Genomic DNA, 26198 nt, shown 5'->3' with positions numbered 1-26198 from the left:
ATGCATACTTTCCAGGTAAAAGGAAATGTTTGAAGCGTAACACTTCTTTTTGGCAAATATCCTCATCTTTTAGCAAAAATCAAAAACAAAAGCAGATTGAGCTGTGTGCTTTTTATTCACAGAAACATATTCCTTGCCTTCATCCTTCAACATTTCAATGTGGCTCCAAATTCCTAAGTGATACATTTTTTTTATCAATGTGGAAAATGAAGCTATTGGGAAACTGAGTGAGTATTCATTTAAATGCAAACAGCCAACTGAATTTTTAATAGATATTTTATAAGCTCATATGAAACAACTACATAATTAATTTGAACCAGTCTGTATTAGTGAATATTAAAAATTCAGTCATGTAGATTTTCAGACTTTTCTAAACCCAAACAAATGTTATTACATCAGACTTGAAATGATATGGATTTATAAAATTACTCTCCCTTGCAATGCAGTTTATCACATTATAAAGTCTTGGCCTATGTAATACAATTTTTAATTAAAGTAAACAGTATAGTGTATTGCCATTCAATTCCAATTTACTGTATATGTCTTTAAGGTGAAATGAATGGTTACTTTGGGACACTTAAAAAACTGAAATTCGTTTTTTTAATTGATATATAACCTAACAGGTTTCAAAATGTTCCCCATAATATAATTTCCAACTTTTTCAAAGTCCTTGCTGCTTCATTTAACTCATTGTCTAAAAATGTGACTTCATTCTTTGCATTTTGCATCACAGAAAACAAGATCAATTTAAGTAACTGGTTAAAAATGGTGATTTCCCACCACTTGGTTTCACATCATAGAACACAATCTAAATACATCTCTCCTTGTCTACTATAGAATATAATATTCGATAAGGCTACATTACAATATATCATCAATTGCACCCATTAAAAGGTGCACATTTAGAAATGATCAGAGAGTTATGATTACAAATTCTTTCTCCTCTTAAATCAGGTATCACGGTGCCTATTTCAAAAAAGATTAGATGGTGATTTTTGCCCTGTCGTGAAAGCAATCAGCCATGTCACCAAACAGAGTTCAGTCAGTACAAACTTTAAGGTAACTTGCAAAATAAAGAAACATCTTGTCAAAAGAAATGCTGTTGCAGCCAAATTTAATTCATTTTAAAAAATGTTTGTGGTCATTTGGCTAAACACACCATATTAGGTCGATTACTTACTATTACCATCCATAACCTGCAGAACATGTTAGTATTCAAATTAAGTGTAACATGAATGGCTTTCTTGATATTAATATTTATCTTGTAGTGTAAAGGGTTATTAAGTGTGTAAAATTGTTTCATTATTTTGCAAGTTACCCGTTTCCACAACCCCAGGCCTTAAACGTGCTTGCATCAAACGTGACACTCATGTCGCCTTGCTTTGGACACATCTAGGGCCCGACATCCTCTAAAGCATTTCCCATCTAATAACACGACTTCACAACCCCTGAGCTGTTATAACACATTTAAAAAGATCCTTCAGTTACTCAGAAATAACAGCCACACTGTCCATTGAGGTAACCCCTAACATCCCCTCCCACAGCCTGATCCCAGTTCAACCCAGTTGAATGTCAGCTCCTGGTGGAAGCACTGTGGTGAAACGAGGGTCCAGCTTGGGCACAAAGCCTTTAAAGTCCCTGGAGGCTTGAGTCCCAAACACATCTAGCAAATGCCGGTTCATCAGAGCAAATCTAGGAAACGAGACAGACAGATTAAACTTAACATAGACAGAAAAACTATGACAATCGATATAGAAAACTGAAAACGATCAAATTGTTAAAGCATAGTTGGACATCTGCATTCTTACCTGCCCTTAGTCAAACGCAGCAGGAACTTCCAGTATGTAGGCCTGAGGTTCTGCACTTCCATCACAGCCTGTGTAAAAGTCATGCATTAGACCATTACTCAGCAGACAAAACAGAACCAGAAAAAAGATCTCTGTAAGCAGGTATGTGGGTTGTTGTTTGTGTCACTTACGGCTTGGAAACAGATTGCAGTGGAGATGGCATAGATGACCGTGTCTGCATGAGGAAAGTAAGGGAACCGTCCAGACTCGATGCCCTTAAAGTACATGGTCTAAAAACAGAAATGAATACATGTTGCTGTTAATGTTTACCGGTCCAATACAGATGCATTTGTAGATAGGCAGACTGATAAAGTAAAATGTTATTAAAATGCAATGCAGGCAATATGTTAACTTAGGAACTACTACCATGTCATTTCCATGAATAAAAGGGTCTAGTTCAGGGGTTTTACAGTATTAGACTGTAGACTTCCCCTCAGACAAAGTTGGAAAAGGGACCCCCTCCCATAGTTTACTTTGCTTAGTTTCACTAATACCTAAATGCCTAAAGGATCATGATTATGTTATTTGATCCCATAGATGATCCCTTGCAGGAAAACTTCAGCCAGCCGACCCATATAGTTCTGTTTACAAGTAAATATATTTTGCCATAAAGAATACTTCATTTTTTTCCTACGGTGTGACACTAAACTATTGTCGTATGCTGATGCATGTAAACACACTTGTTCACACCAGGAGATGTGACATATGCATGTTTATTTATGATTTGAGAATAACATTTTCTATGATATTTAGAAGATACTGTTAAATAAAAGTTTCTCAACAATGGTATTTTTCTTTTTACTGTCACATGTTTCTGAGATATTATTTTACCTCCACCAGCTTTGAGAACAGATACATAGATATTGACGTGCTCTTGTAGAAGAACATCGAAGTACCAGCCAGGAAGCCTTAAAAGACAGGGTAGAGAAAAAGGTCAGATAATATAAGATGAGACAATCTTTAGGAAGATTAATCTACGATGATGTCTTTCAACAGTTTGCACAATAATGTCTCACCAGCTATCAGTGCATGGAGTTCATCATCAATGTTGCGCAACCAGCGCAGCAAGCAGCTTGTTCCCTGAGTGAAAGATGAACAAAAATACCCATTGTTTTCAACTGAACTACATGGTACCTGTAGTGGTAGCTGAAGGGTTAAAGGGGACTTGGGGTTGTTGGAGGGAAAGTGGGGGGTTGTTTACATGACCATACAAGACATGCTTGGAAAGGAAAAAGGTTGAAAAGGAGGAATAATTAACAATGAGTGTGAGATTAGCAATCAAATATTTCTAAACGGAGATGACACCACTGTTTGTATTGCTAACCTAAGATCAAGACTTGTACATCATGAAAACAAAAAAGATCTCAAAGAACATATCAACCAGTATGAAATGTACCTTGTAGATGCTGACGAAGGATCCTAGAAAGGCCCCTAGCTGGAAGTTCTCCTTGTTGTAGAAGAGTGACGGGAGTCGTGAGGGTTTAGTAAACATGTGCCTGAACGCTGACGGCACTTTAAGACAACACTGAATCAGGTATCCAACACTGAACATCCTGACAAATCCCTGGAAGAAGAAAGAAAAGAGAAAAAGTATTAAATGTTTTGGTATTGTTATGTATGGGTGTGTTATAAAGCCATAATCATAACTGAAGTGTCTTACTTTCACACAGTAGGAAATGCAGTTGTCTTGGTAATGTTTGCAACATCTGTGTCTTGGACCCTTTTTGCATCTGGATTGTTAATATTAAAAACAGCAATAAGTCATTTATTTACTGCCTAAAAATACTGATGTCATGTAAAAATGGTGTATTCCCTCACATTGATTCTATCAGCTCCCTGGTGTAGGCTACCAGAGTTTTCCTCCTGGGGTCGGGTCTGTCTGCCGACGCCTGTGAATGTTCAGTCTCTATAGCAGCTGTCCTCTCGAGGGGTCTGATCTGTTCTGCCGCTACAGAGTGAGTTGGAATCTCTTCTTTCCCAATGATGAACCTGTCACAGGAAACGCACACTTTACCTCTGTGAACTTTACCAAATAACTATCAGTCAATCAGAATCAAGACATCAGAAACACAGATGACTTACTTTAATGCAGAGAATGCAAATCCCTTGAGACCGTCTTTACTCCTGTAGCATAAAACACAAAATGTAACTGTAATTTAAACGGCCAGCTTTGTTTTTAATATCTGAATGCTATTCATAATAACTTATTAACCAATGTTTCACATTCCACTTAAGGTATCTGACCTGAAGAAGAACATGTAGAGCGATGCAGTTATGCAGAACAGAAGCACCTAGGGGAAACAGAGACAGACAGAGGACATAAGGTCTACAGGTTAGCATCGGCTCATGGGACTTATTTCACAACTATGAAGGGTAAATAAAAGCTAAATAATTAGAACTGCTTACTCTCACAAATAGAGAAGTTTGCACAGCAGGAACAGCCGTAGTAGGGTCTCTTTTAAATCAAGTTGGCACAAAGTAATGAGTTATGTATGCATTCTGATCTGGGGTCATTTAACATTTAGAACAGTAAACATCACATTTGTTTAAAGTACCCCTTTGACTTTTTAAGGTACTGCCCTTTGGTGCCCACCAAGTATTTGTTTTGATTCTATTACACATATTATTAAGTGCCAAGGCCCCAGTATGAAGCTCTACCTACCCTCCCTGCTGACTCACCTCGCCGTGCTTGATGGGTTTGACGATGCCTCGCGTCACTGCCATACGGAACAGAGTCTCAGTGGCCTAGGAACAAGATTACATTGTCACATTGTGTGGCAAAGACAGAAATGTGTTTTTACATGTAAAATAATTGTTAAATGTACAGAATATCACTTACGAGATTCGTCATGTATATTGTCAGCAGACCTCTCCTGGTGGGGGGAAGAAATGGAGACATTAATACTCAGCTAACAAAACTAATATTCAGAGGGCCATGTCTGATACTTGAGATGCATCCATTAACTTTGTGTAAGACTCTTACCTGCTCTTGCGCTCCAGGAGGATGGCAATATAGGAGGCAGGCAGTGCCGAGCCAAACCCGGCAGACCAGGAGTAGAACCCTCCAAGCAGTTTCCTAAAGATAGTAATAAACACATTTCTTTAGAGTGGACTCTGTAAATCTGTCAGCACAAGTTATCTTTAAAGAAGCAATGGTTTGGCCAAATCTGTCTATAACCATTTTAAATCAAAAGGGGAAATGAGATTTGAATTGCATGTTTGAAACAAGTGTCAGTATTTGGTAAGTGTATTTAGTAATGTTATTATATGTGCAGCACTTTGAGCTTTAATGTTACGTTGTGGGATCAATAAAAGCTTATCTTATCTCATCTTTACAAGGAAAGATAGGCACAGGTCGAATTAAATTCTCTGAAAACTTTGAAAAAGCAACACTCTGAGATAATAAATAACCATTGAAAACTACACTGATATAATGAATAACCATTGAAAAACACACTTTCACCTGGTTTGTGTACTGGGCTGTGTGTATCTGTGGGACATGTTTTTGTAAATACTGACCTGAGAATGCAGAAGAAAACAATGTAGAGACCTCCATTGGCAGTGAGGAAAGAGGTAGACCACAGGATCTCTGGGAGAAGCCTTTTTAAATAGTAATCCTTCTTCCTTCTCCTTAGCACTGCTGCTATCTGTAATGATTAGAGACGAGTAGCAGTCACTGTTGTTGTTGTTGTTGTTGTTCACATTTGGTTACCAAATAGTTGCATGAGAGTTGACAAAACTTTTTTAAAAGGTTGTGCAATTGAATAACACCTTCCCTTTGTAGCTGATAATGGTTTCTATAATGCTAACAGTGCACCCAAATCTGGAGCAGCAATAATTCGTCGGACGGCATCAATTTATCAGATGGTGTTTATACTTGACTGTCGTTACTGTTAATCTGCCTGTTACTCATGGGAGTATCATGGTGTGTTTTTTAAGGACAACGTAGTCTGTGCAATGTTGTCCTCTTTATCACCCAGTATGTGCAAATGCAGGAACTTGACCTCAGTCCTCAAGTGCAAACGAGCGAAGTTCAAGCTAATCTTTACGATGTTTTCTCAAAACTACAGTAGAGCCCCACTTGGTTAGCTAGCTCACTTTAGCACCAGTCAACCTTTTGCAGTCAAAACAGCAAAACTTACCAGGTAAAGAGGGGCGTATATTTTGAAGGAGACCTCCAAAGCACCTCTTGCTACATCTACTGCAGACTGCACACACGAAGGGTCCCATGTATGACCGATCTCGTAGCAGCTGTGTGGTATTTTACTGAGAGCGGCCATGTCTGTACGGTCTGTACACTGACAACCACAGTAATGGGGCGGCGACGCGCTGCGCGTTCACTGTGAGGGGAGCATGGTCACGCGCTTTAAACGTGCACGGCGCTGACGGTACTGAAATACTAGAATTATGAGACACGGAAAGCTCCATTTTTTAAATTTAAACCAGAATTAGCTACATTAGTTTAACATACATTGCTTTCTTTGTAATAAAGAAGTAAGAGGTTTGTTCTTTGCTGCAACGCTACGAACGTGACATGTTCAATTACCCACTTGCTTACCATGGGTAGAATGTACGATAAATACGTCAATCTTCCTAATTCTTTAACGAATGGCCTACATCTGAAATCAGATTAGGTTTAATCCGACACAAAATTTTAACCAATGCTGTAAATTGTTTGAATGTACGCAATATCCGTTGAAATCCCCTAATTTTTTTTTTTATTTCTAGATTCAAGGAACTAAGAAAACCCTCAACCCCTGAGCCAAATTTGAACCTGTTGACCTGCAACCACATAAGTCAATAATAACAAAATATGTAACATTTTAAGACATACTGCTTTAAGGCCCTCTTTTTCCTGTGGAACCACTACCAAATACACTTGATTTTATAAACCAGGTGCTTCATGTTGGGCTTTGGGTGAAGATGAGTTTTGTGTGGATTAAAAGGAAGCTCAAGGATAACACTCACTTATGAGAGGAGCAAGGACCAGAGTAAACTTAATATGGTATTCCTGTTTGTGTACTTTGAATGTGTCATGCCCTTACTTTGAAGAGGCTGAGTGATCAGTTCACTTAGTCTAGTTGTACTGCTCCTAGTTGGTCAGCAGATGTCAGGCTCCCTCTTTTGAGGGATATGATACAGAGCCTCAGGTTGAAAGATGCAGGGATGTGGACATGATTAAAAGCACGATGCAATGAATCTTAAAATATGGTTGCACGTTATTTATGCAACTAAATCACAACAGCACTTTATTTAATATGCTGAAATAACTAAGCAACTTGCTATGTTAGAGGACTCTGTGCAGTTTGTTTATTTTGTTTAATGACTATGTTCTTTATCAATACTTTTTTCATGTTTAATATATGATTGTATAATGCATAATCGACCAGTTATAAGTAATAGGAAAAACCTTGTTGTTTGAAAATGTCCAAAATCCACTTGTTATTGTCCATGAGTATGAAACCTACGAATATGCATCATTTGATGGATTATAAATGTGTAATTTTCAGAGAAGCACAGAAATGATTACATAACATCACATAATGTTCAAATCACACTTTGCCCACCATCAAATTGAGAGGAAAAAAACAAAACATTGGTGTAGTCAGATAGCAGAAGTGGCATCACTTCAATATTCAATGCCTAGTCTCACATGGTAAGGGATAGAGGCAGTGCATCTGGAACAGAGAAATACGTTTACACAAAACGCCTTCTTGTGGTCAGGAAAAAGCAAACACATGATCAAATAAATGAATTGTTTTAGTCAACTAATGAATGCAATCTACAGAACGGATTAAAACATAGATCAGAGATATTAAAAAAACATTTATTGTTTGTGGCTGTAACATCACCTCTCGAAATTTGACACCCTATTTACTACATGAGTTTGCATTTCTGAGCAAAAGTGGAACAATTACCTTGATTTCCCTGCAGGGAACTTTAACCACATTTGACAATGAAAGCGAGAACACAGAGTGGTTATTATCCCTGTACTCTGTTACCACAGGAGGCGGTACACCGGGGTCGCTCTCCGGCTGAATAGGCCAACTGTTTTCCTTTTCCCAGTTTCATAAGTACCGCAGCCCCACTGCGCACACTGTTAATACGCGCCTGCCTTGAAAAGTTAACGAAGGGTTTTCACTTGTTGCTTTTATTAAACCCGGTAAACCTCGAGGACCTGCGTTAAAAGGAGCGACGGGCTGATCATGTCTCGGATTTTTGGGCTGTTTGCGAGTTGTTTGTTGTTTCTTCTAATCGCGGGTGCGGAAGGGAAGCGCAGCAGGGACAGAGTTTACTATGTGGGGATCATTGAAGACTCTTGGGATTACGCACCAAGTGGAAAAAACCTGCTTAACGGACAAAACGTGGAAAATGATGAGTGAGTTTTGATTAAGAAAAATGATGTACAGATTGAGTGTACATTTAATCACATATGATCTTTAACATCGTATGGTCTGTTCAGATTACAAATAGATGTTAATTGTAATAAATGCTATGGCAAATTTATAGTTTATAGTAGCCTTTGTCATCGCGTCAGTATGTGACAATGTCTAGACCTGTGAGGGTAGAGTTGTATGCCTGCGGTTGGCAGTCTGTCAGATGCGCAGGAAAGATGATAGCATTTAGTGACAAACAGTGAATGAATGTCTGCTTTCAGGAGATTGGTGGCTTCCTCGGGGAGTTACACTGACCAAAATAAAGCCAAGAAACTCAGATGTTGCTTCTTAGATGAATGACAATTGAGTAGTTTGCATCATACCACCAATGATCTTATATAGCTGTGTTTCAACAAAATCAGAAAGATGTAAAAGTTTGCTATGAGAATTTTATGGGGGAATTAAGTTTTATATGGATAGTTGAGCCTCCATATACACGATTTCAGCTCTTCATATAAGACAGTTAAATAACTATTGCCCAATGCTGGAATCTCCTGACCTTTCCTCATCAGCCACCTGTCTTGTCTAACAGTCACTAAGCAATGCAATGCAACGGCAAGCTCTTTTAATATACAATACACAATTATTACAAATATGTTGTCAATTTCTGCTCCAGTTTGCCCAGTTACAGCCTCCATTGACAGGTATCTTAAGAACCCTTATTTATTTGGTGGACCTTAAAGATAGCACTAAAAAAAATGTCTTCATCTTTTTCACTATTATAACTCTGATCTGAGATTTCAAAATAAAGGATCTAATTGTGTGCTCAGTGAAACCCACTTTATGAGAATGTTGTCAAGAATATCCGCTTTTAAACATAATGCTGTTCATCCTCCCTTTCCCTCTGCTCCAGTAACACGTTATTTGCCCACAGAAAGGTGTAATCACAATAACGACATGTCTAATTGCTGGAGAGGTGCAACCAGATGCAATTTGTTCAGCAGAAATTACATCTGCAGTCGTCACCTGGTTGATGGAGATTTTGTAATTAAATTAATCTGTTGTTTAAAAGAATCCCAAAGTAAAATCAGAGCACTTTTTAAAATCCTACAGATAGCGCTATAGGCTATATACCACAATATTTTCACTTTTTATACTGATGATACTTCTTTGTTTCTTATAAAAAAAAGCTACAGTTGTATAACTGTATAATGAGTCGTACATTTTTGGGAAATAATGAGGCAGCTGCGCAGTTGTCACGGTGATGTGAGTGGTGTTTTCTCACATGTGTATTTATGGACTAGCTCACAAGTCTTTTTTATTGTATTCCTTTGTTGTTGTTTGAAATACCCCTTATATTTTATCACACTTCTTGTCCTTGACTTGGGTAACCTGTATGTAATAACTCTGTCTTTTTTAACATACTTTAACTTGCGTAATCATGAATTTAATGTTTTGGTTTTATTTTCTATTTCATTCTACTGCGCTGACTTCAGGGATTTGAACAGTTAAGGCAAATTGTGATTGTTAAGACCATAGCATTTCTACCGACTAACTGGCTAGATTCATACATTCTTTGGCAATAATTAGTGTTCTGACTCTGATAATCCTAGAGCAGGTGTTTTAATGGTATGGGAGCGCTTGGAGGACACATACGGAAGCCCAGAGGTGATTGAAAGTGCGCTAATGAAAAAATTAGATAATTTCCAGCTATCTCTAACAAGGACACATACAAACTCAGAGAGTTAGGTGACTTGTTAAAAGAGCTAGAAGCTGCAAAGGCTGAGGGATTCTTGCCTGGACTCATGTATCTGGACACAGCTAGAGGTGTGAATCCAATAATCGAAAAGCTTCCCTTCTCACTGCGGGAACGCTGGATCACACAGGGATCCAGATATAAGGAGGATTACCATGTCCCTTTCCCACCATTCAGCTTTTTTGTTGACTTTGTATGTTCCCAGGCTAAGAACCGCAACGACCCCAGTTTTGCATTTAACTTTTCCTCTACCCCCAGTCAATTCAAGGTGGAAAAGCCACCAAAATAATTTCCAAAATCAGCTGTGACAGTTAGGAAAACTAATGTCACTGCCGCAGTTAGTGCATCTCAGGCTAGTACATCTGTGAAGAAAAATGAACCGGACAAACAATGTCCTATACATAACAAACCTCATCCACTGTCAAAATGTCTGTGGGTTCAGAGGAAGACATCTTGATGACAGGAAAACATACTTAAAGGAGAATTCAATCTGTTTTCGATGTTGTGCTAGCACCAAGCATATGGCTAAAGATTGCAAGACCACGCTTAAATGTGTAGAGTGTGAGAGTGACAGACATACCTCAGTGATGCATCCTGGTCCAGCTCCATGGTCGTTTGGTGGGCAGGCTGAACACTCACCTGAGGACAAGCAAAGTGGGGAGAGTGAAGATGTTGCACCTCCTATAGTCACCTCCAAGTGCACCGAGATATGCGGCGGTGCCCCCAAACCCAGATCCTGCTCAAAAATCTGCTTGGTCAAGGTTTCCCACGCCGACCGTCCAAGTAGGTCTCACAGGGTGTACGCAGTACTAGATGACCAAAGCAACCGGTCTTTAGTAAAATCACAATTCTTTGATCTACTAGACATTAATAGCAGTGCATCCCCCTACACTCTGAAAACATGCTCCGGTACAGTGGAGACTGCAGGGAGGAAAGCGAGTAACATCATAGTGAAGTCACTTGACGGGAGAACCAAGGTGACACTTCCCACCTTGTTGGAGTGCAACTACCTGCCTGACGACAGATCAGAGATCCCAACCCCTGAGTGCACCCAATATTTTCCTCACCTCCAACCAGTGGCTGATAAGATCCCTCCGCTTGACGCCAGTGCTCCCATCCTGCTTCTGTTAGGCAGAGACATTTTGAGCTTGCATAAAGTAAGGGAACAGCGTAACGGGCCTCACAACTCACCATACGCCCAGGGCCTTGACCTTGGCTGGGTCATAGTTGGAGAGTTATGCTTAGGTGGCGCTCACAAAACAGAGGAAGTCAACGCCTACAAGACTCACGTCCTTCAAAATGGACGCTCCTCTTTCCTTAAGCCATGCACCAACAGCATCCATATAAAGGAGAGGCTTAAAGGTCTGACCCAGTGCAGTCTTCAAACGCCGTCGCACAGTGAGGAGATCTTTCAGCAGACGTGTCGGGATGGTCTGGGGGAAAGTGTGTTTCAGAAAACACCTGACAATGACAAACTAGCCATGTCAGTGGATGACAACGATTTTCTCAGAATTATGGACAAGGAAGTATACATAGACGACGAAAACCACTGGGTGGCACCGCTACCCTTTCGTTCCCCTCGTAAGCCTCTTCCAAATAACAGAGAACAGGCCTCCCAGAGACTCCTCTCCCTCCAACGCTCATTCAGAAGGAGACCTGACATGAAAGAACACTTCTTTGATTTTATGCAGAAGGTCATTGACAACCGCCAGGCAGAACCAGCTCCTCAACTACAACGCGGGCAGGAGTGTTGGTATTTGCCGACCTTTGTTGTATACCACCCCCAGAAACCTGGGAAAATAAGAGTGGTTTTTGATTCCAGTGCGGAGTACAAAGGAACATCATTGAACGACACGCTTCTCAGTGGACCCAACCTCAACAACACTCTAGTTGGTGTTCTACTAAGGTTCAGGAGGGAGCAGATAGCTGTCACTGCCGATGTAGAACAGATGTTCTATGGGTTCAAGGTCAGAGAGGATCACCGCCATTTCCTTCGGTTTCTGTGGTATAAAGATAATAATCCAGACAAGGAAATCATTGAATACTGGATGACTGTGCACGTGTTCGGGAACAGTCTGTCCCCAGCTGTAGCAACATACGGGATGAGGAAAGCTGCAGAACTTGGAGAGACCGAACATGGTACAGATGCAAAGCATTTCGTCTTCAGAAATGTTTATGTCGATGACGGACTCGCCTCAGTGGCCAAGGAGGAGGAAGCTATCGATCTCCTGCAGCGAACCAAGGCCCTGCTGGCTGAGTCCAACTTAAGACTTCACAAGTTAGCTTCAAATAGCGCAAAGGTCATGGAGGCTTTTCCTGTGGAAGAACGAGCAAGTGACTTTAAGGATCTAGATTTGGGAGCAGACCCCTAGCCCCTCCAGAGGAGTTTGGGTTTAAGCTGGGAACTCCAGACTGACAGTTTCACCTTCAAAGTGTCGAGAGATGTTAAACCATTTACTCGGAGAGGCATGCTGTCCACGGTAAATAGTCTTTATGATCCCCAAGGCAAAGCATTGGTGAGAGACGTTTCCTCTGAACAGTACGAGTGGGACACACCTCTTCCACTGGAGAAAGAGACACAGTGGAAGGCATGGACTGACTCCTTGACTGAGCTTGAACAGGTTTGCATTCAGAGAGCATACATTCCAGTCTCTATGTCATGTTGTACATGGATAGAACTATGTGTGTTTGCAGACGCTTCGACTATGGCGATAGCTGCTGTAGCCTATCTGCGTGCCTTGGACTTTGATGGAAAATGGCATGTAGGGTTTGTAATGGGACTTGGGAGAGGCTAATAGGAGTGGCAAGACGCATCCTGGATGGTCTGCTGGTGAAAGATGGTGCTACCAGACTGTCTCATGAAGTCCTATCAACCTTGATGGCCGAGGTCATGGCCATCATGAATGCTCGACCACTGGTCCCCATCTCATATGATGTTGAGATACCTGACATGCTCTCACCTGCCACTCTGCTCACCCAGAAGGCGAGTGTTACTCCTGCACTCCTGGGAGACTTCAAATTGGACCATCTATGCAAGGTACAATGGCGCCAGGTCCAGAGTTTGGCAGACTCCTTCTGGAAAAGGTGGAGACTGGAGTACCTGGCAACTCTTCAGCCACGAAGGAAGTGGACCACGGAGAAGCCTGACCTCCAGGAGGGTGACATTGTTTTGACAAAGGACGTTCAAGCAAAACATAATGAATGGCCTCTTGGTCGGATAGTTAAAGCTATTCCTAGCTCAGACTCCAAGGTCCGTAAGGTTATTGTAAAGACTCTTAGCCAAGGGGTAATTAAGGAGTATCTTAGACCCATTAGTGATGTTGTTTTACTTATGCCGCAGAAGAAAGAGTAAATAGTGGTATAACGTATTTATACCAAGCGGGGAGTGTTCTGACTCCTGTCAGTGACTGCGAAAAGTAAGTTTCCCCCTGGTGGTGTTTTTGAGTTATTGCAGCTTTAATTACCAGGACCTTCAGTGTTCAGTGTTCATGCATAGAGAGTGCTCCACCACAGAGAGTTGGTTGTCTGAGCCTTGGAGTGGAACTAACAGTGAGTAGAGATGCACTTGGTTTATTTTAGTTGTTTTATGGCACTGTGATCTTTAAGGTGATGTTGAGGCATTTATTTTAAGTTACGAAAACCGTGCTAACTATGCTAATGCTAACAGTTAGCAAGAGGTTAGTTAAGTTGCTATGGCTAATTTAGTTCATTGTTGAGCTTCATTTGTGGTGAATGAGTGTATTTCATGTATCTGTACTGTAATATGTGTGTTCATCTGTGTTGCAGTTTTACCATAAAACATAACTGAGAAGATTCAGTAAATCAACCTCAACCAAAGCTACTGGGTCTCTTTTTATTGGTTCCTATCTGTCAGCCAGGACAGAATAATTAGGCAGCTGCACAGTTGTTGTCATGGTGGTTGCGTAATGAATGGTGTTTTCTCCCATGTGTATTTATGGACTAGATTTTTATTCCTATGTTGTTGTTTTTTTTTACCCCTTATATTGTATTACACTTCTTAATACTTTTATTTTTGTGCAAAACCTTGTATTTACCCTGTTAAGTAGATAAACTTGTGCAATTATATATTGTATAGTACAACAAAAAATCCTATAATTTTTCTGTTTAAACATTTCTCTTGTCTCCATTCCTATCCCAGGCATGCATCTGTGTTCCTGAAGAGAGGACCCCGTCGTATTGGCAGTGTTTATAAGAAAGCCATGTTCAGACAGTATACAGATGACACATACAGCGTCCTGGCACCCAGACCGGACTGGTTGGGCTTCCTTGGGCCAATACTGCGAGCTGAAGTCGATGATGTTATTGTGGTCCACCTGAAGAACTTTGCGACCAGGAGCTACTCCATGCATCCTCATGGAGTTTTCTATGAGAAGAACACAGAGGGTATAGTGCTGCAAAAATCCGGATGGATGGATGGATGGATGGATGGATGGATGGATGGATGTACTTTATTTATCCACATTTTTTTAAAAATATATACATTTGGGACAAAAAATGGACAAACTATTAACAAAAACAAAATATAAAGCACGATATTATATGTACAATAACTTTGAAATGTGTGGAATATTAAATAGAATAAATATAGAATGTACAGTATGTTATGGTATGGTATGGTTTAAGTCCAGTTATCACAGGGAAGCTATGGAGCAGAGAGTTATCGGTCAGCCAGAGGTGAATAATTATACAGTGTTATTGCAGTGGGTAGGAATGTTCTCCTGTATCTGTCGTTGTGACAGCGGGGCTCGAGCAGTCTGTTGGAGAAGGAGCGCCACTGTCTGTCCAGCTGCAGGTGGAGAGGGTGGGTGTGGTTATCCTTGATGGATAATACATAGTATATGTATATAGTGTGAGACACAAATGCAGTATTCACACACAGATAGATGTGAAAAATCAACTGTGATTTCCCTCAGACTGAGAGGAACACATGTTATTACAAAACCCAGTAGTTTCTGTAATAATAAGTAGACTGCCAATATTAAAAGGAGTGCAGACTGACCCCAAAATAGTTTCCTTTAAAAATCAACAGCAGTTCTTCAGGAATGAAAGCAATGAGGATGCAGATAAAGTATAAAAATATAATGCCATTCATGAATCATTATCAAGATACAATCGTCTGAAAGTGACATCTAGGCTTGTTTTGCTCTCTGAGAACAAGATAGTGAAAAGAGACAGAGTAAAATATGTGATCAAGACTTAGTAGGTGCATTTTGGCCCATGTGAGAGTTCAAACAGATCTCTTACACGGGCCAAAATAGGAAGTGACCTTTTATAGCAGATCTGTATCCTGAAAATTAGGATCTTTCCAGATTATGCAACAAGCCCCCATCCTCCACTGCCCTAGACATTTCAGATGCATACGGGAACTGAAAATGAACTGAATCTACTAGATTTTACAGGAAAGTGAGCAGGAAACTTCTTTGAAGTGAAAGAACGGAGTGATGTTAACACATAAAGAAAAGAAATAGCTCAGCTAATTCTGGGTCAAATGACATCATGGGATTGGTGCAGATATGTACAGAGGTCACTGTACCTGAGACATCTATCACTAAGGCTGAGGTCATTTAGGTGTTTTATGGATCACTTACACACATGAAGGCTGAAGCTTAACAGAGATAAGACCCATAGAAGAAATGCATATGTCCTTGACTTGGGAAACCTGTATTAAATAATGGTGTCTTTTTTTAACATACTTTCATTTCAATAATCATTCATATAATGTATTTGTTTTTCTTTTTCATTGTACTGCACTTAGTTCAGGGTTTTGAACAGTTAAGGCAAATTGTGCTTGTTAAGACCATAGCATTTCTACCGGCTTAACGTAAACACAGGCTCAAATGCTGACTTAACTTCAGAGTAAGCGCATTGATCTTAGCATAAACATTTCTTATTTGTCTACCAGGGGCGATGTATCCAGATGGGACATCAAACAAGCTGAAGGAGGACGACTCAGTTCCTCCGGGAGGCAGCTACACTTACCGCTGGGAGGTCAGACCAGAATTTGCCCCCACAGATGACGATGCCAACTGCCTGACCTGGGTCTACCACTCCCACTTTGACGCCCCCAGGGACATCGCCTCTGGACTGATTGGGGCTCTGCTCACCTGCAAGAAAGGTCTAAAGATATGTGGCTATGTGCTTTATCAAATGCCAGTTATTTTTATGTCCCTTCATCGTAGCGATAGTATTTATTTTTATTGTATTTCAAGTTGCACTTACTGAATATAATCCAGAAAATAAGATAATAAAAAATATCAGAAGACAGGTCAAGACCCCTCCACTACCTAAGTAACAATAACAATAAAAAAAAAGGAAATATTTATGACATCAAGAAGCAAACATGAGCAAAACAATCCGATGAAAACAATGTGACAATTTATTTTTATAAAATGTTAAGGAAACTCAAGATCTTGAATAATATGTAATTTGACATTTCACATCTGTACACAACAATATCTGAAAGTCAAAACAAGGGCTTCATTGGAGAATGCTTCATAAGAAAAACAAATGCGTTGGGGAAACCTCAGAGAGAATGTTACTACGGTGTCCGGCCTATTCAATGGATACTGAGATGGAGGGAAAATATGGATTCAATATTTCTTTATCTGTTCTTGGCAACATGAATTTGTTAAATGTAACCCTTACCCTGCATTTTTCTCTCTTGATCTGATCTTTTTCTATGAGTACAGGAATCTTAAAAGAGACTAACAATCCAGCCCAAGGTCAGACGAAGCCAGGGTCTGCTGTAGAGTCAGTCCGAAATGATGTGGACCAAGACGTCTTCCTGATGTTCAACATCGTGGACGAAAATCTGAGTTGGTACCTGGAGGACAACATTCAGACCTACTCTGATCTAGCTGAAGCCGATGAAGACTTCAACGAGTCAAACCTGATGCACGGTAAGATAGAGCTCCCGTACTCGTAACAACAAGAATTCAAAGTAAAGTGTTCACTGAATTTAAAATGTTGTAGTCTAAAAATGATTCGTTTTCTTCCTTACCCTCTTCCCCAGCATGCTATTGCTCTACATTTTTTAGTTTACCGTGGTATGTGAGTTACTTGTCACTCTAAATGAGTTCTTCCTTTAACAAAGTGTATAAAAGAAGGTTTGAAGGACACCTCTGTTTCCTTTACCCTTTACTCTAACTGCTCTCTGTGTTCTCTGTGTGACAGCAATTAATGGATACATGTATGGAAACCTGCCTGGAATCAAGTTATGCCAGCACCGTGCAGTGGCCTGGCATTTGTTTGGCATGGGTAACGAGGTGGACATTCACTCTGCCTTTTTCCATGGGAACACACTGCTGGACCGTGGCCACCGCACCGACGTCCTCAGTCTGTTCCCGGCTACGTTTGCTACAGCTGAGATGGTCCCGAAAGCAGCAGGGAAGTGGTTGCTGACCTGCCAGGTTAATGACCACCTTCAGGGTAGGTCACCTGACCTTCAACCTCTGTGTGACCTTTGACCTCTCTGCTTTGAGACTGTTGAGTTGCTGACCGAGGGGAATGTCTTTTTGTGAGCAGCATCCCTGCATTTAACTCAAAGCATGTTACATGTTCTCTAACAGCAGTGCTAATGTGTCCACTATGAGCACGGCAGGACTTGTATTTTAAGGCTGTCCGAAGTCCATTGTACTTAGAACTGAATGAGCCATACTTACTCCACCAGTTATGAAAATGCTTACTCTGAAATACCTTTCCTTTGTGTCATACCAGACTTTTGATAATGGTGGTTGTGTCACTTTGCCTTTAAAGAAACACACGCTAATATATTTACTATATGTGCCAATCACATGTTTTGTAATTATACAGGTTCTGTATCGTCAGTGTTGGGTGTGCTAAAGGAAAAGATAAGGAAGTCAAAAGTGTTAACCGAGCCCTGGAATATTTATTATTTTATAGACTATTAAATATAAACCTTTAGCCACTGAGATTTCCATGAGAAACTGAAGGTCCAGTTTCACCTTAAACTTTGCTTTGTACATGTGGGTTATGGACCGTGTAATGATTGTGTGTTTCATTTCTTTATTCAAGCTGGGATGCAGGCCTTTTATGAGGTGAAGTCATGTGGCAGTGAAGCCGGCTCTACAGAGATGGGCGGCGTTGTGAGGAATTATTACCTGGCAGCAAGCAAAGTCCTGTGGAGCTATGCTCCCTCAGGAAGGGATCTGATTAATAATGTGTCCCTCACTGAGGCAGACAGGTGGGCACGCACCTTATCAAATTAGGAGTGGCATACTGTCGCAATCAAGCTCATCAGTGCTAACAGTGTAATATGAGGTACATTGTATTGTATGCACTGCTTTGGTAATAAGGTGTAAGGTTTTTTTTATCGCCAAATCTGGTCAGAGCTGCTTAAACCAAAATAGGCCAATTAACACATTTATGATTCAGGATATATTTATTTTACAAGCCTGTATAGTTTTTTAGACTAACATGTTGTCATGATGTGATAGTGCCTAGGGTACTTTAATTAGCTTTTTTTAATGTGTGTTGATGCTTTAAATATGGGTTACAGTGATACAACTGAAGCAAATCATTGAAAGAATGGGTTTTACAGTCAGGCTAGTATGTTTTTTTTGGCCATTTTGTATAAAAAGTACAACTACTGTAATTTTGGAGGAGGAAATAGATGAGCTAACTGAGTCAGCAGATTATCGCTGAACTAAGTCCTGCAAAGCTTCTAAAGAAAGTCATCTGTCTGTGTGTAAGGCTAGCTGGAGAGGGCTGATTATTGGTATACCGGCTGCCCCTTTGGTGGGACAGTTTTGTGGCGTCTACAGTAAACGTGGGCTATAGTGATGCAGTGACTCTTATTGTGTCTGTTATTGCTCCCTGACCTGACCACCCCCGACCAGCCTTTGTGCTGTTGATGTTTTTCAAGGCCACAATGCAACCCATAGTACTTCCTTTTTGCCCCATTTACATGCAGTGTCTTGTGCTTGATATTAATATACCCACACACCCCACCCTTTCCTTTCAAAGAGCATCTGAGGTGTTTTTTGGTACAGATGGCGGAAGGATTGGAGGTAAATACTTTAAAGTTGTATACAAGGAATACACAGACGATACGTTCACCACTGTGAAGCCACCAACACAAGAGTCTCGACACTTAGGAATCTTAGGTACGGTTTTCTTTTTTTTAGCAAATTCCAGTTTGTTGTTTACTGATACTACGGTGTCTTGCCTTACACCTCTCAACAACTCTTGCCTAGTCCAAATGTTCTTCTGTATTCGCCAGGTCCAGTCCTAAGGGCAGAGGAAGGAGACACTCTCAGAGTCACATTCATGAATAAAGCTGATAGGAACTACAGCATCCAGCCTCACGGCCTGCACTATGATAAACACTTCCAGGGAACCACCTATGAGGACGGTAAGGAAGCAGCCCATTGCAATGGCACAGACACTGACTGCACAGCCAAGAACCACCTTACCTGCTACAACAACTTTAAACAAAAATGTATTTACTTGAGTAGCAATAAGGGGAAGAAGATTAAGCAATGTATGATGGTTAACAGTTCAGATTGACTGAGGCGTTTGTGTGCATCAATATCGCTTCCGGACTGGAGATTACATCCCTGCGTTAACAGCTGTTTGAAGGTTAAACATAAAAATGTCTGCGCCTTCGAAATTTAGACTGAACTTTTAAAATAAAAGTCAAGCAGGGATTGTCATGAGAAAAAAAGCTCAAACTATAGTCATTGAGTTTGACTGTAAAAGTCTATTTCAAACAGTTAGTTCTCTGTGTGCAATCATTTAGGTGTTGATAAGCCAGGCTCTCACGTGGGTCCAGGGGAAAACTTCACCTACACCTGGCAGGTGATAGAAGGTCCTTCTCCATCTGATTCTCCATGCATCCCCTACCTGTACTACTCTGGCACTGATCCCATCAAGGACACCAGCTCTGGATTAGTGGGACCTCTGCTCGTGTGCAAGAAGGGAGCGCTGGGGGAGAACGGAACCCAGGTGCTGCATTCATTTCCATCCATACACACTTTCTCTCACAGAAACAGGCTTCTTGAATTAAAGACGCTTTAACCAGCTTTTTGATCGTTTTTCCCTTGTTAGAATACTTAATCAAATGACTGTCATTTATGCATTTCTTTCTATCAATTAAGCAATTAGAAGCCACAGCTCCATTGTGATTAGGTGATTGAATGATCATTGTTGGGAAATTAGGCCATTGCGTATAAGATCATCTTAATATATCATGACATTGACTGCAGTTTAGTGCATCCCCAACACATCATTACTCTCGCTGTGTACATTCTTTTTACAGAAGGGTCTGGATAAGGAGTTTTTCCTTCTGTTTTCTGTCATCGATGAAGAAATGAGCTGGTACTTTGACGAGAATATCCGGATGTTTGGCACCAACGAAACAGATGATGAAGACAAAGACATTGAGGAGAGCAATTTGATGCATGGTAACGAACGAGAAGCTTAACCGCATTTTGTCTTGAACTAGATTCATTGATTCTGTACTGACTAAGTCCTAAACGATGTCTAGTACTGGTTGCTAATACGGAGGGTTAAGTTAGACGTGTGCCCAGTGCACTCGAACATAGCAAAACGGAAAGTTCAGTATTGTTACAATTATCTCGCAGGTTTATTTTCCTTCATATATCATACAGCGGACATAACTTTATCTCATAATACATGTAACCAAAACAACAAACCGAATTACTCACCACATCAAAGCCACAGAGGCGAAGTCAAAAAAAAAACAGAAAACTGTTTGCTTCCCAAATCAGCAACATCTGTGTCTGGGTTCCCTAGGTTAAATGGCCTAACTGGGCTGACCCGAGGTCAGCTGAGCCACACAGCAAATACAGCCCCCTAGTGGTACAGGGCAAAATGAAATGAAATATTGCAAAATAAATATGGCTCATACAGATTCATTGTAGATCATGTACCATTAGCACTTTATTTTGAGTTTATTCCTCATACCTCTTCTCACTTGTCTCTGAATTATTTGTTCTAATCGTCCCTTTCATGTTAGCTGTAAACGGACGCATGTATGGGAACCTTCAGGGACTGGAGATGTGTGCCGGGGACAACGTTGTGTGGTACACCTTTGGACTAGGTACCGAAGTGGACATCCATGGTGTTTATTTTGAGGGGAACACCTTCAAGAAGCAGAGCACCACACGAGACACTATCAACCTGTTCCCTCACACAACTGCTACTGCCAGCATGCAGCCAAACACTCCTGGTGAGTCATATCAGACACACACATTCCTTTCCTCAAACACATTTTAGGAGTTCAACCCTATTTCAGGTTGTGTTTGACAGATTTGCTTTTTTACATACTTCCTTAGATGACCCTGTGTGAATGTTTTCCTTGGACGTGAACACCACTTCCCTCACTTCAAAGCAGGAAATATTAATAACTAGAATAGAAGGAGGAATTTATGTTTCAATGCTCCAGCCCGGCCAAGTTCAAGGATAATTCCACAGTACTTTGCAAGTCTAGACTACTTTAAGTTAAATAGAGTAAATCAAATAAGTATATAATGGGAGAAAAAAATAGTTTCACAAAATCACTGTCACCTGAATTTACAGCCAGGTCTGTTCAAGAGAAAAATAATGGCTAATAAAGTGTAATACAACAGTGGAACTTGTACCGTCAGCTTGACACAAGCTATTCTATGGTTATTTATATAATAGAAAGTTGAGAATGAAGTCCAAAGATCAATACAGATAAAGTGTTAAGCCGTGTTTAATTCCCCTTTTAAAATCCTCTTCATGTTAATTAGATATAACTCATATATTCTGGTTTGAATAATAATGTCTATCGTACTTGTTTCTTCTTGAAAGGGTAAAATAAACAAATTATTATAGGCTAAATCAACCAGACTGTATGAACATTGAAAAATATGTATTTTCAAACCAACACACTTGAGCTAAAACATCAAAAACAATTAATTAAACCCATTTTTAAATGAAGGATGACTTTAAGATCGGCCCCATTAAGCACAGAACACACTTGCACACATGTGTCATGCTTACTCAACATGCAAATTATAGCAAAACAAGAGTTTGTACATGTAACACTCCCAAATAAACCACTAAAGTATATAGAGAGAGTACAGTAAAGCCGCAAACAAATCCATCCTCGTGTGTCCCAATCCATAACCTCTTTTTATTCCCCTCTCAGGTGTGCACGAGGTGAGCTGCAGAGTGACGGACCACTTCTCAGCCGGCATGAGGCAGCAGTACTCAGTGGACCTCTGCCCCCGGCACAAATTTAAGCAAGCATACAAAGGAGGGCCGACCAAGATTGTGCAGTATTTTATTAGTGCTGAAGAAATAGTGTGGGACTTCTCACCCAAGAGAGACTGGGAGCTGGAGAAACACCACGTGACATTAGACGACAGGTATGTACGTAAGATAATTGTAGAGTGATGTGTTTCAGAGTGGACGTTGGAGCCTGTGATTAGTGGCGTGACTTATTACTGTTTGTTAATGGAAGCAAATTGGTACATGTCTCCCAGTCCAGGCAATATTTTTGTGAGGAGGGGGGGAAACAAAATCGGCTCACGCTATAAGAAGGTGGTGTACAGAGAATACACGGATGAAACTTTCACAGTTCAGAAGAAACGACAGCCAGCACAACAACACCTGGGAATTATGGGTAAGCTTAGCTGTTCTTTATGCCGTGTTTTTTGTTTTTTAACTGAAGAAAAGACAGAAGAAGACACAGATTTTCTCTTCCCCTGTAGGTCCAATAATCAAAGCAGAGGTAGGAGAGCTGATCGTGATCACTTTCAAGAACAAAGCAAGCAGGCCATACTCCATAAGCGCGCATGGAGTGAAGGCCAGCGGTGCACACATTCCTGTCAAACCTGGTGATTATTAAATATGATGAGAGGCTACAATGTTTGCTGCTGCTCTCAAACTAAACTGTTGAAACACTGGCCTTTTCTTAGAAGTAATGATTTGTCGGGTTTCTTGTCTTCCTTTGCCTCTAGGCAATATATTGGAGCTGACGTGGGATGTTCCTAAAAGCTCTGGTCCAGGGGTCTCTGATCCTAACTGTATATCTTATGCATACTACTCCAAAGTTGACTTCATTCGGGTGCATACTTCCTGTATACATTCACATGGATTCAAATAATTCACTGCGTTTTCAGAATAGATGTTTGTGACAGGGCATATTCTTTTGTTTATCTTCAGGATCTGTACAGTGGTCTTCTGGGGCCTCTGGTGATATGCAGGCCGGGGACTCTGCAGCGAGGCGAGGGGCCCGACAGACAGAGGGATGACGTGGAGAAGGAGTTTGCTCTGCTCTTTATGGTGCATGATGAAAACCAGTCCTGGTACTTAGAGGAGAACATCAGAACATACCTTGGTGTTGACCCCAATACCTTCACAGGAGATGAAGAATTTGAGGAGAGTAACATGATGCACGGTAAGAGATTAGAAGAGAGGCACGGAGAGCAAAAGTGACTTAAAAAGTCATAAAAGAATTTAGGTCTTGATTTATTGATCCTTTGAAAACTGATAATGAATACTTTTTAGACTTAAATTGTCCATTAAGATGATTTTATGAGACATAGGTGAGATATAGTGCACTTACTAAACAAACATTAGATTCAAAACATAAATCATATAATTAATAATATGAAAACCAAATACTTAAACTCACCATCTAAGTTACGCCAACCAAGGCTGTGTATTTCTCAGAACACAGAACCCCACAACATATGAATAAAAAGGAACATACTGTACTTTTCTTCATCAGTTTACAGAAATGGATATATTAGTTAGTAAATTAAGTGTAATGCAATATTTGATCCAATTGAAGTCATTTATTATGCAATTTGCCTCTTAAGTGTTTAAAATTCCTGAGGTTTTCCTAAACTAGGAGGAAGTCAAATGACTATTTACCTATTTCACTTTTCTGCATGTCTCTCTGATTCTATGCGATAAAAGAGATTCTATTTAACGTGAGAGAATTGTTGATGATCTCTATTTGTCACTGTGTCCACTGAAGGGATTAATGGTAGGGTGTACGGTAACCTCCATGGACTGGTGATGACCCGCGGCCAGAAAGTAGACTGGTATCTGCTGGGCATGGGCAACGAAGTGGACATGCACACTGTTCACTTCCACGCTGAGACGTTCACCTACAAGGTAACCCCCAACATCACAACATATGATCTTATATTTACTCAAAGTTCAAACAGTCACGGCCAAATGAAGTCTCTGTAAATGTTACAAATCTTACAAATGTCCCATCCTCACTAATACAACACAATTTCTTTACTCAGTGCCTGGTTCCTTTTTCCCCCTGTTCCCCGTGATTGTATTGCATATGTGGTTTGCTTGTTTGTGTTAGACGGACCGTGCGCACCGTGCAGACGTTTTTGATCTCTTCCCCGGGACTTTCCAGACTGTGGAGATGGTTGCTGGGAACCCGGGGACTTGGTTACTTCACTGTCACGTGACTGACCACATCCACGCTGGCATGGAGACCACCTTCACCATCAAGGGTATGTAAAAGCAGGCATTGCGCGTGTAAATGGCATATGCATAAGTGTTACACGCATGTGCATTAACATAATTTCAGCATGTACGTTTGTGTCTATAGAATCTCACTTGTTTATGTTTATCTTTTTCAATTACAGAAAACACATCGCATGGTAAGATTTGTCTTTTTGTTTTTTACAAGCACTCGAAAAGTACCTGAGTATTACAATACAACACCAAAGTGTGCTAATATGTTATAATTTCATCTCAATATAAAAAGAAATCAATGGATGTGTGGAACTGTTGACAATATACAGCACATTTACATTTTCACCACGCCAGAGAACAGCTTGTTCAGAATACGTTTGGATGACATGAGTAGTAAAAGGCTAAAAGATCAAAACTGGGGTCGGTCTTATAAGACTCATAGATAGTCATAACTTTAGCCAAACCATTCAATTGTCCATTCTTTTTCAACATAGAAAAGTAGGACAGCATGTGACAGGCTTGTTTTGTCTCTGCTGTGAAGTATTGGATGACTAAGGTGTCTTAAGTGTTATCTATGCTTGCTTAGTTTGTATTGGGTAAATAAATGTGTCTTTGTCAGCTGTTCCAGTAACTGTGTCTATGCAGTAGACACATTTTTAGCTATATGAACTGAAATGAGCATGATATTCCGTGGAAAATGTATTGTATTAGTCATATCAAGTTTTAAACCATGAATAGGCAAAACAATATATACAGTATCAATTTCCTAAAAAGGTTAGGCTTATTTAAAGCTTGTTGTTCTGAATTTGTGTCCTTGTTGATTGCAAAAATTCAGCGAAGTACAATGTGAATATAGCAAAAAGGCATAGATAAGATGTTTACTGAGGTTGTGCATATTGTAGTGAAACTCTGTAACACGATGTCATGAGCAAAAAATGTTTCATCGTGAACTTATCATGACCCTCTTTCGTGAATGACTTAATGTTTCAAAAGCTCCCCCCTTTGTGTTTCCCTGTTGCAGCGATAGGAACTGAAGGTTCCTTAAGGACTCTGCTGCTCTCGCTGGCACTCTGCCTCTTGGCCTTGGGTGGACTGCAATAATGAAGGGACTGTGTTACTGTGGTCATTTATGCAACCAAACTAAAAAATATCCAGGGACAAAATCACTGTTGTGTTTGAAGTTATGTATGTAAATATCAAGCAATGATTAGACCAGTCTAAATATTTGAAGGGCTGTACGATGTTGTATACAGTTTATACAGATTATTTTATTTCTTAGCATTTTATATTTGTGGATTGTTTTCATGTGGTCGTTTCCTGGCATGTTGCACTGTGTTTAATGTTAGCTTTATAAAGCATAGCTGTACCAAAAATGTTATCCAATTATGAATGTGCAATAAACACCTGGTTTTAACTGCGGTGTGATACTCATGTGTACGTGTCCTTTTATCTCCTATGTGCAAGCATCACCTGCAACCACAAGGTGGCGTTAGTCCAATTTTAAAAAGTTGACGAGAAGAGATCCATGACGACTCCTTTTTCTTGTTCTGTGGCTCACAGAAAAATACAAAGTAATGTTTACAACCATTTATTTTAACCCTCCACATGTTGGCATTATATGATATATATATAACTTGTTCAGAATATGAATGTTTAATAGTGGTGGTTTAATTAGATTTCACTAAATCTTGTCCTTCATATCTGTTGCCTCATTTATAATGAAGAGTATCTGATTAT

General features: G+C 40.2%; 2 protein-coding genes across 2 annotated transcripts; one reads left to right on the top strand and one right to left on the bottom strand.

Moving 5' to 3' along the window:
• Positions 1 to 96: 96 nt before the first annotated feature.
• On the bottom strand, positions 97 to 6157 carry tmem135 (transmembrane protein 135). Its single transcript, XM_063895976.1, has 15 exons — positions 5990 to 6157; positions 5367 to 5494; positions 4831 to 4923; positions 4687 to 4720; positions 4527 to 4592; positions 4092 to 4138; positions 3930 to 3971; positions 3666 to 3836; positions 3508 to 3577; positions 3244 to 3411; positions 2864 to 2927; positions 2679 to 2755; positions 1979 to 2077; positions 1809 to 1876; positions 97 to 1692 (listed from the first exon to the last, which is right to left on the bottom strand). Exons 1-15 carry the CDS (start codon positions 6125 to 6127, stop codon positions 1557 to 1559), a joined length of 1401 nt encoding a protein of 466 aa, XP_063752046.1. The 5' UTR covers positions 6128 to 6157; the 3' UTR covers positions 97 to 1556.
• Positions 6158 to 7926: 1769 nt separating this feature from the next.
• hephl1b (hephaestin-like 1b) lies at positions 7927 to 25888 on the top strand. Its single transcript, XM_063895126.1, has 20 exons — positions 7927 to 8226; positions 14140 to 14384; positions 15904 to 16116; positions 16691 to 16900; positions 17175 to 17429; positions 18036 to 18204; positions 18987 to 19126; positions 19243 to 19374; positions 19762 to 19967; positions 20281 to 20425; positions 21001 to 21213; positions 22159 to 22378; positions 22496 to 22635; positions 22724 to 22849; positions 22973 to 23079; positions 23178 to 23412; positions 23998 to 24137; positions 24343 to 24496; positions 24632 to 24646; positions 25483 to 25888. Exons 1-20 carry the CDS (start codon positions 8054 to 8056, stop codon positions 25560 to 25562), a joined length of 3318 nt encoding a protein of 1105 aa, XP_063751196.1. The 5' UTR covers positions 7927 to 8053; the 3' UTR covers positions 25563 to 25888.
• The last annotated feature ends 310 nt before the right edge of the window (positions 25889 to 26198 follow it).

Source organism: Eleginops maclovinus, chromosome 11, assembly GCF_036324505.1.
Source record: "Eleginops maclovinus isolate JMC-PN-2008 ecotype Puerto Natales chromosome 11, JC_Emac_rtc_rv5, whole genome shotgun sequence".
In the NCBI taxonomy this organism is placed as follows: domain Eukaryota; kingdom Metazoa; phylum Chordata; class Actinopteri; order Perciformes; family Eleginopidae; genus Eleginops; species Eleginops maclovinus.
Note: the sequence above shows the minus strand (reverse complement) of the source record. Positions and strands in the feature narration are given on the sequence as shown.

Bases quoted from the DNA above. Each gene is read 5' to 3' on its own strand.
- tmem135 (XM_063895976.1), bottom strand. From the start codon at position 6,127: ATGGCCGCTCTCAGTAAAATACCACACAGCTGCTACGAGATCGGTCAT. The intron at 2,078-2,678 runs GTAAAATAATAT...TTCTGTTTTTAG, and splicing joins TGTTCTCAAAGCTGGTGGAG to ACCATGTACTTTAAGGGCAT. The intron at 1,693-1,808 runs GTAAGAATGCAG...CTCGTTTCCTAG, and splicing joins CTGCGTTTGACTAAGGGCAG to ATTTGCTCTGATGAACCGGC.
- hephl1b (XM_063895126.1), top strand. From the start codon at position 8,054: ATGTCTCGGATTTTTGGGCTGTTTGCGAGTTGTTTGTTGTTTCTTCTA. The intron at 19,375-19,761 runs GTAAGGAAGCAG...GCAATCATTTAG, and splicing joins GGGAACCACCTATGAGGACG to GTGTTGATAAGCCAGGCTCT. The intron at 24,138-24,342 runs GTAACCCCCAAC...TGTTTGTGTTAG, and splicing joins CTGAGACGTTCACCTACAAG to ACGGACCGTGCGCACCGTGC.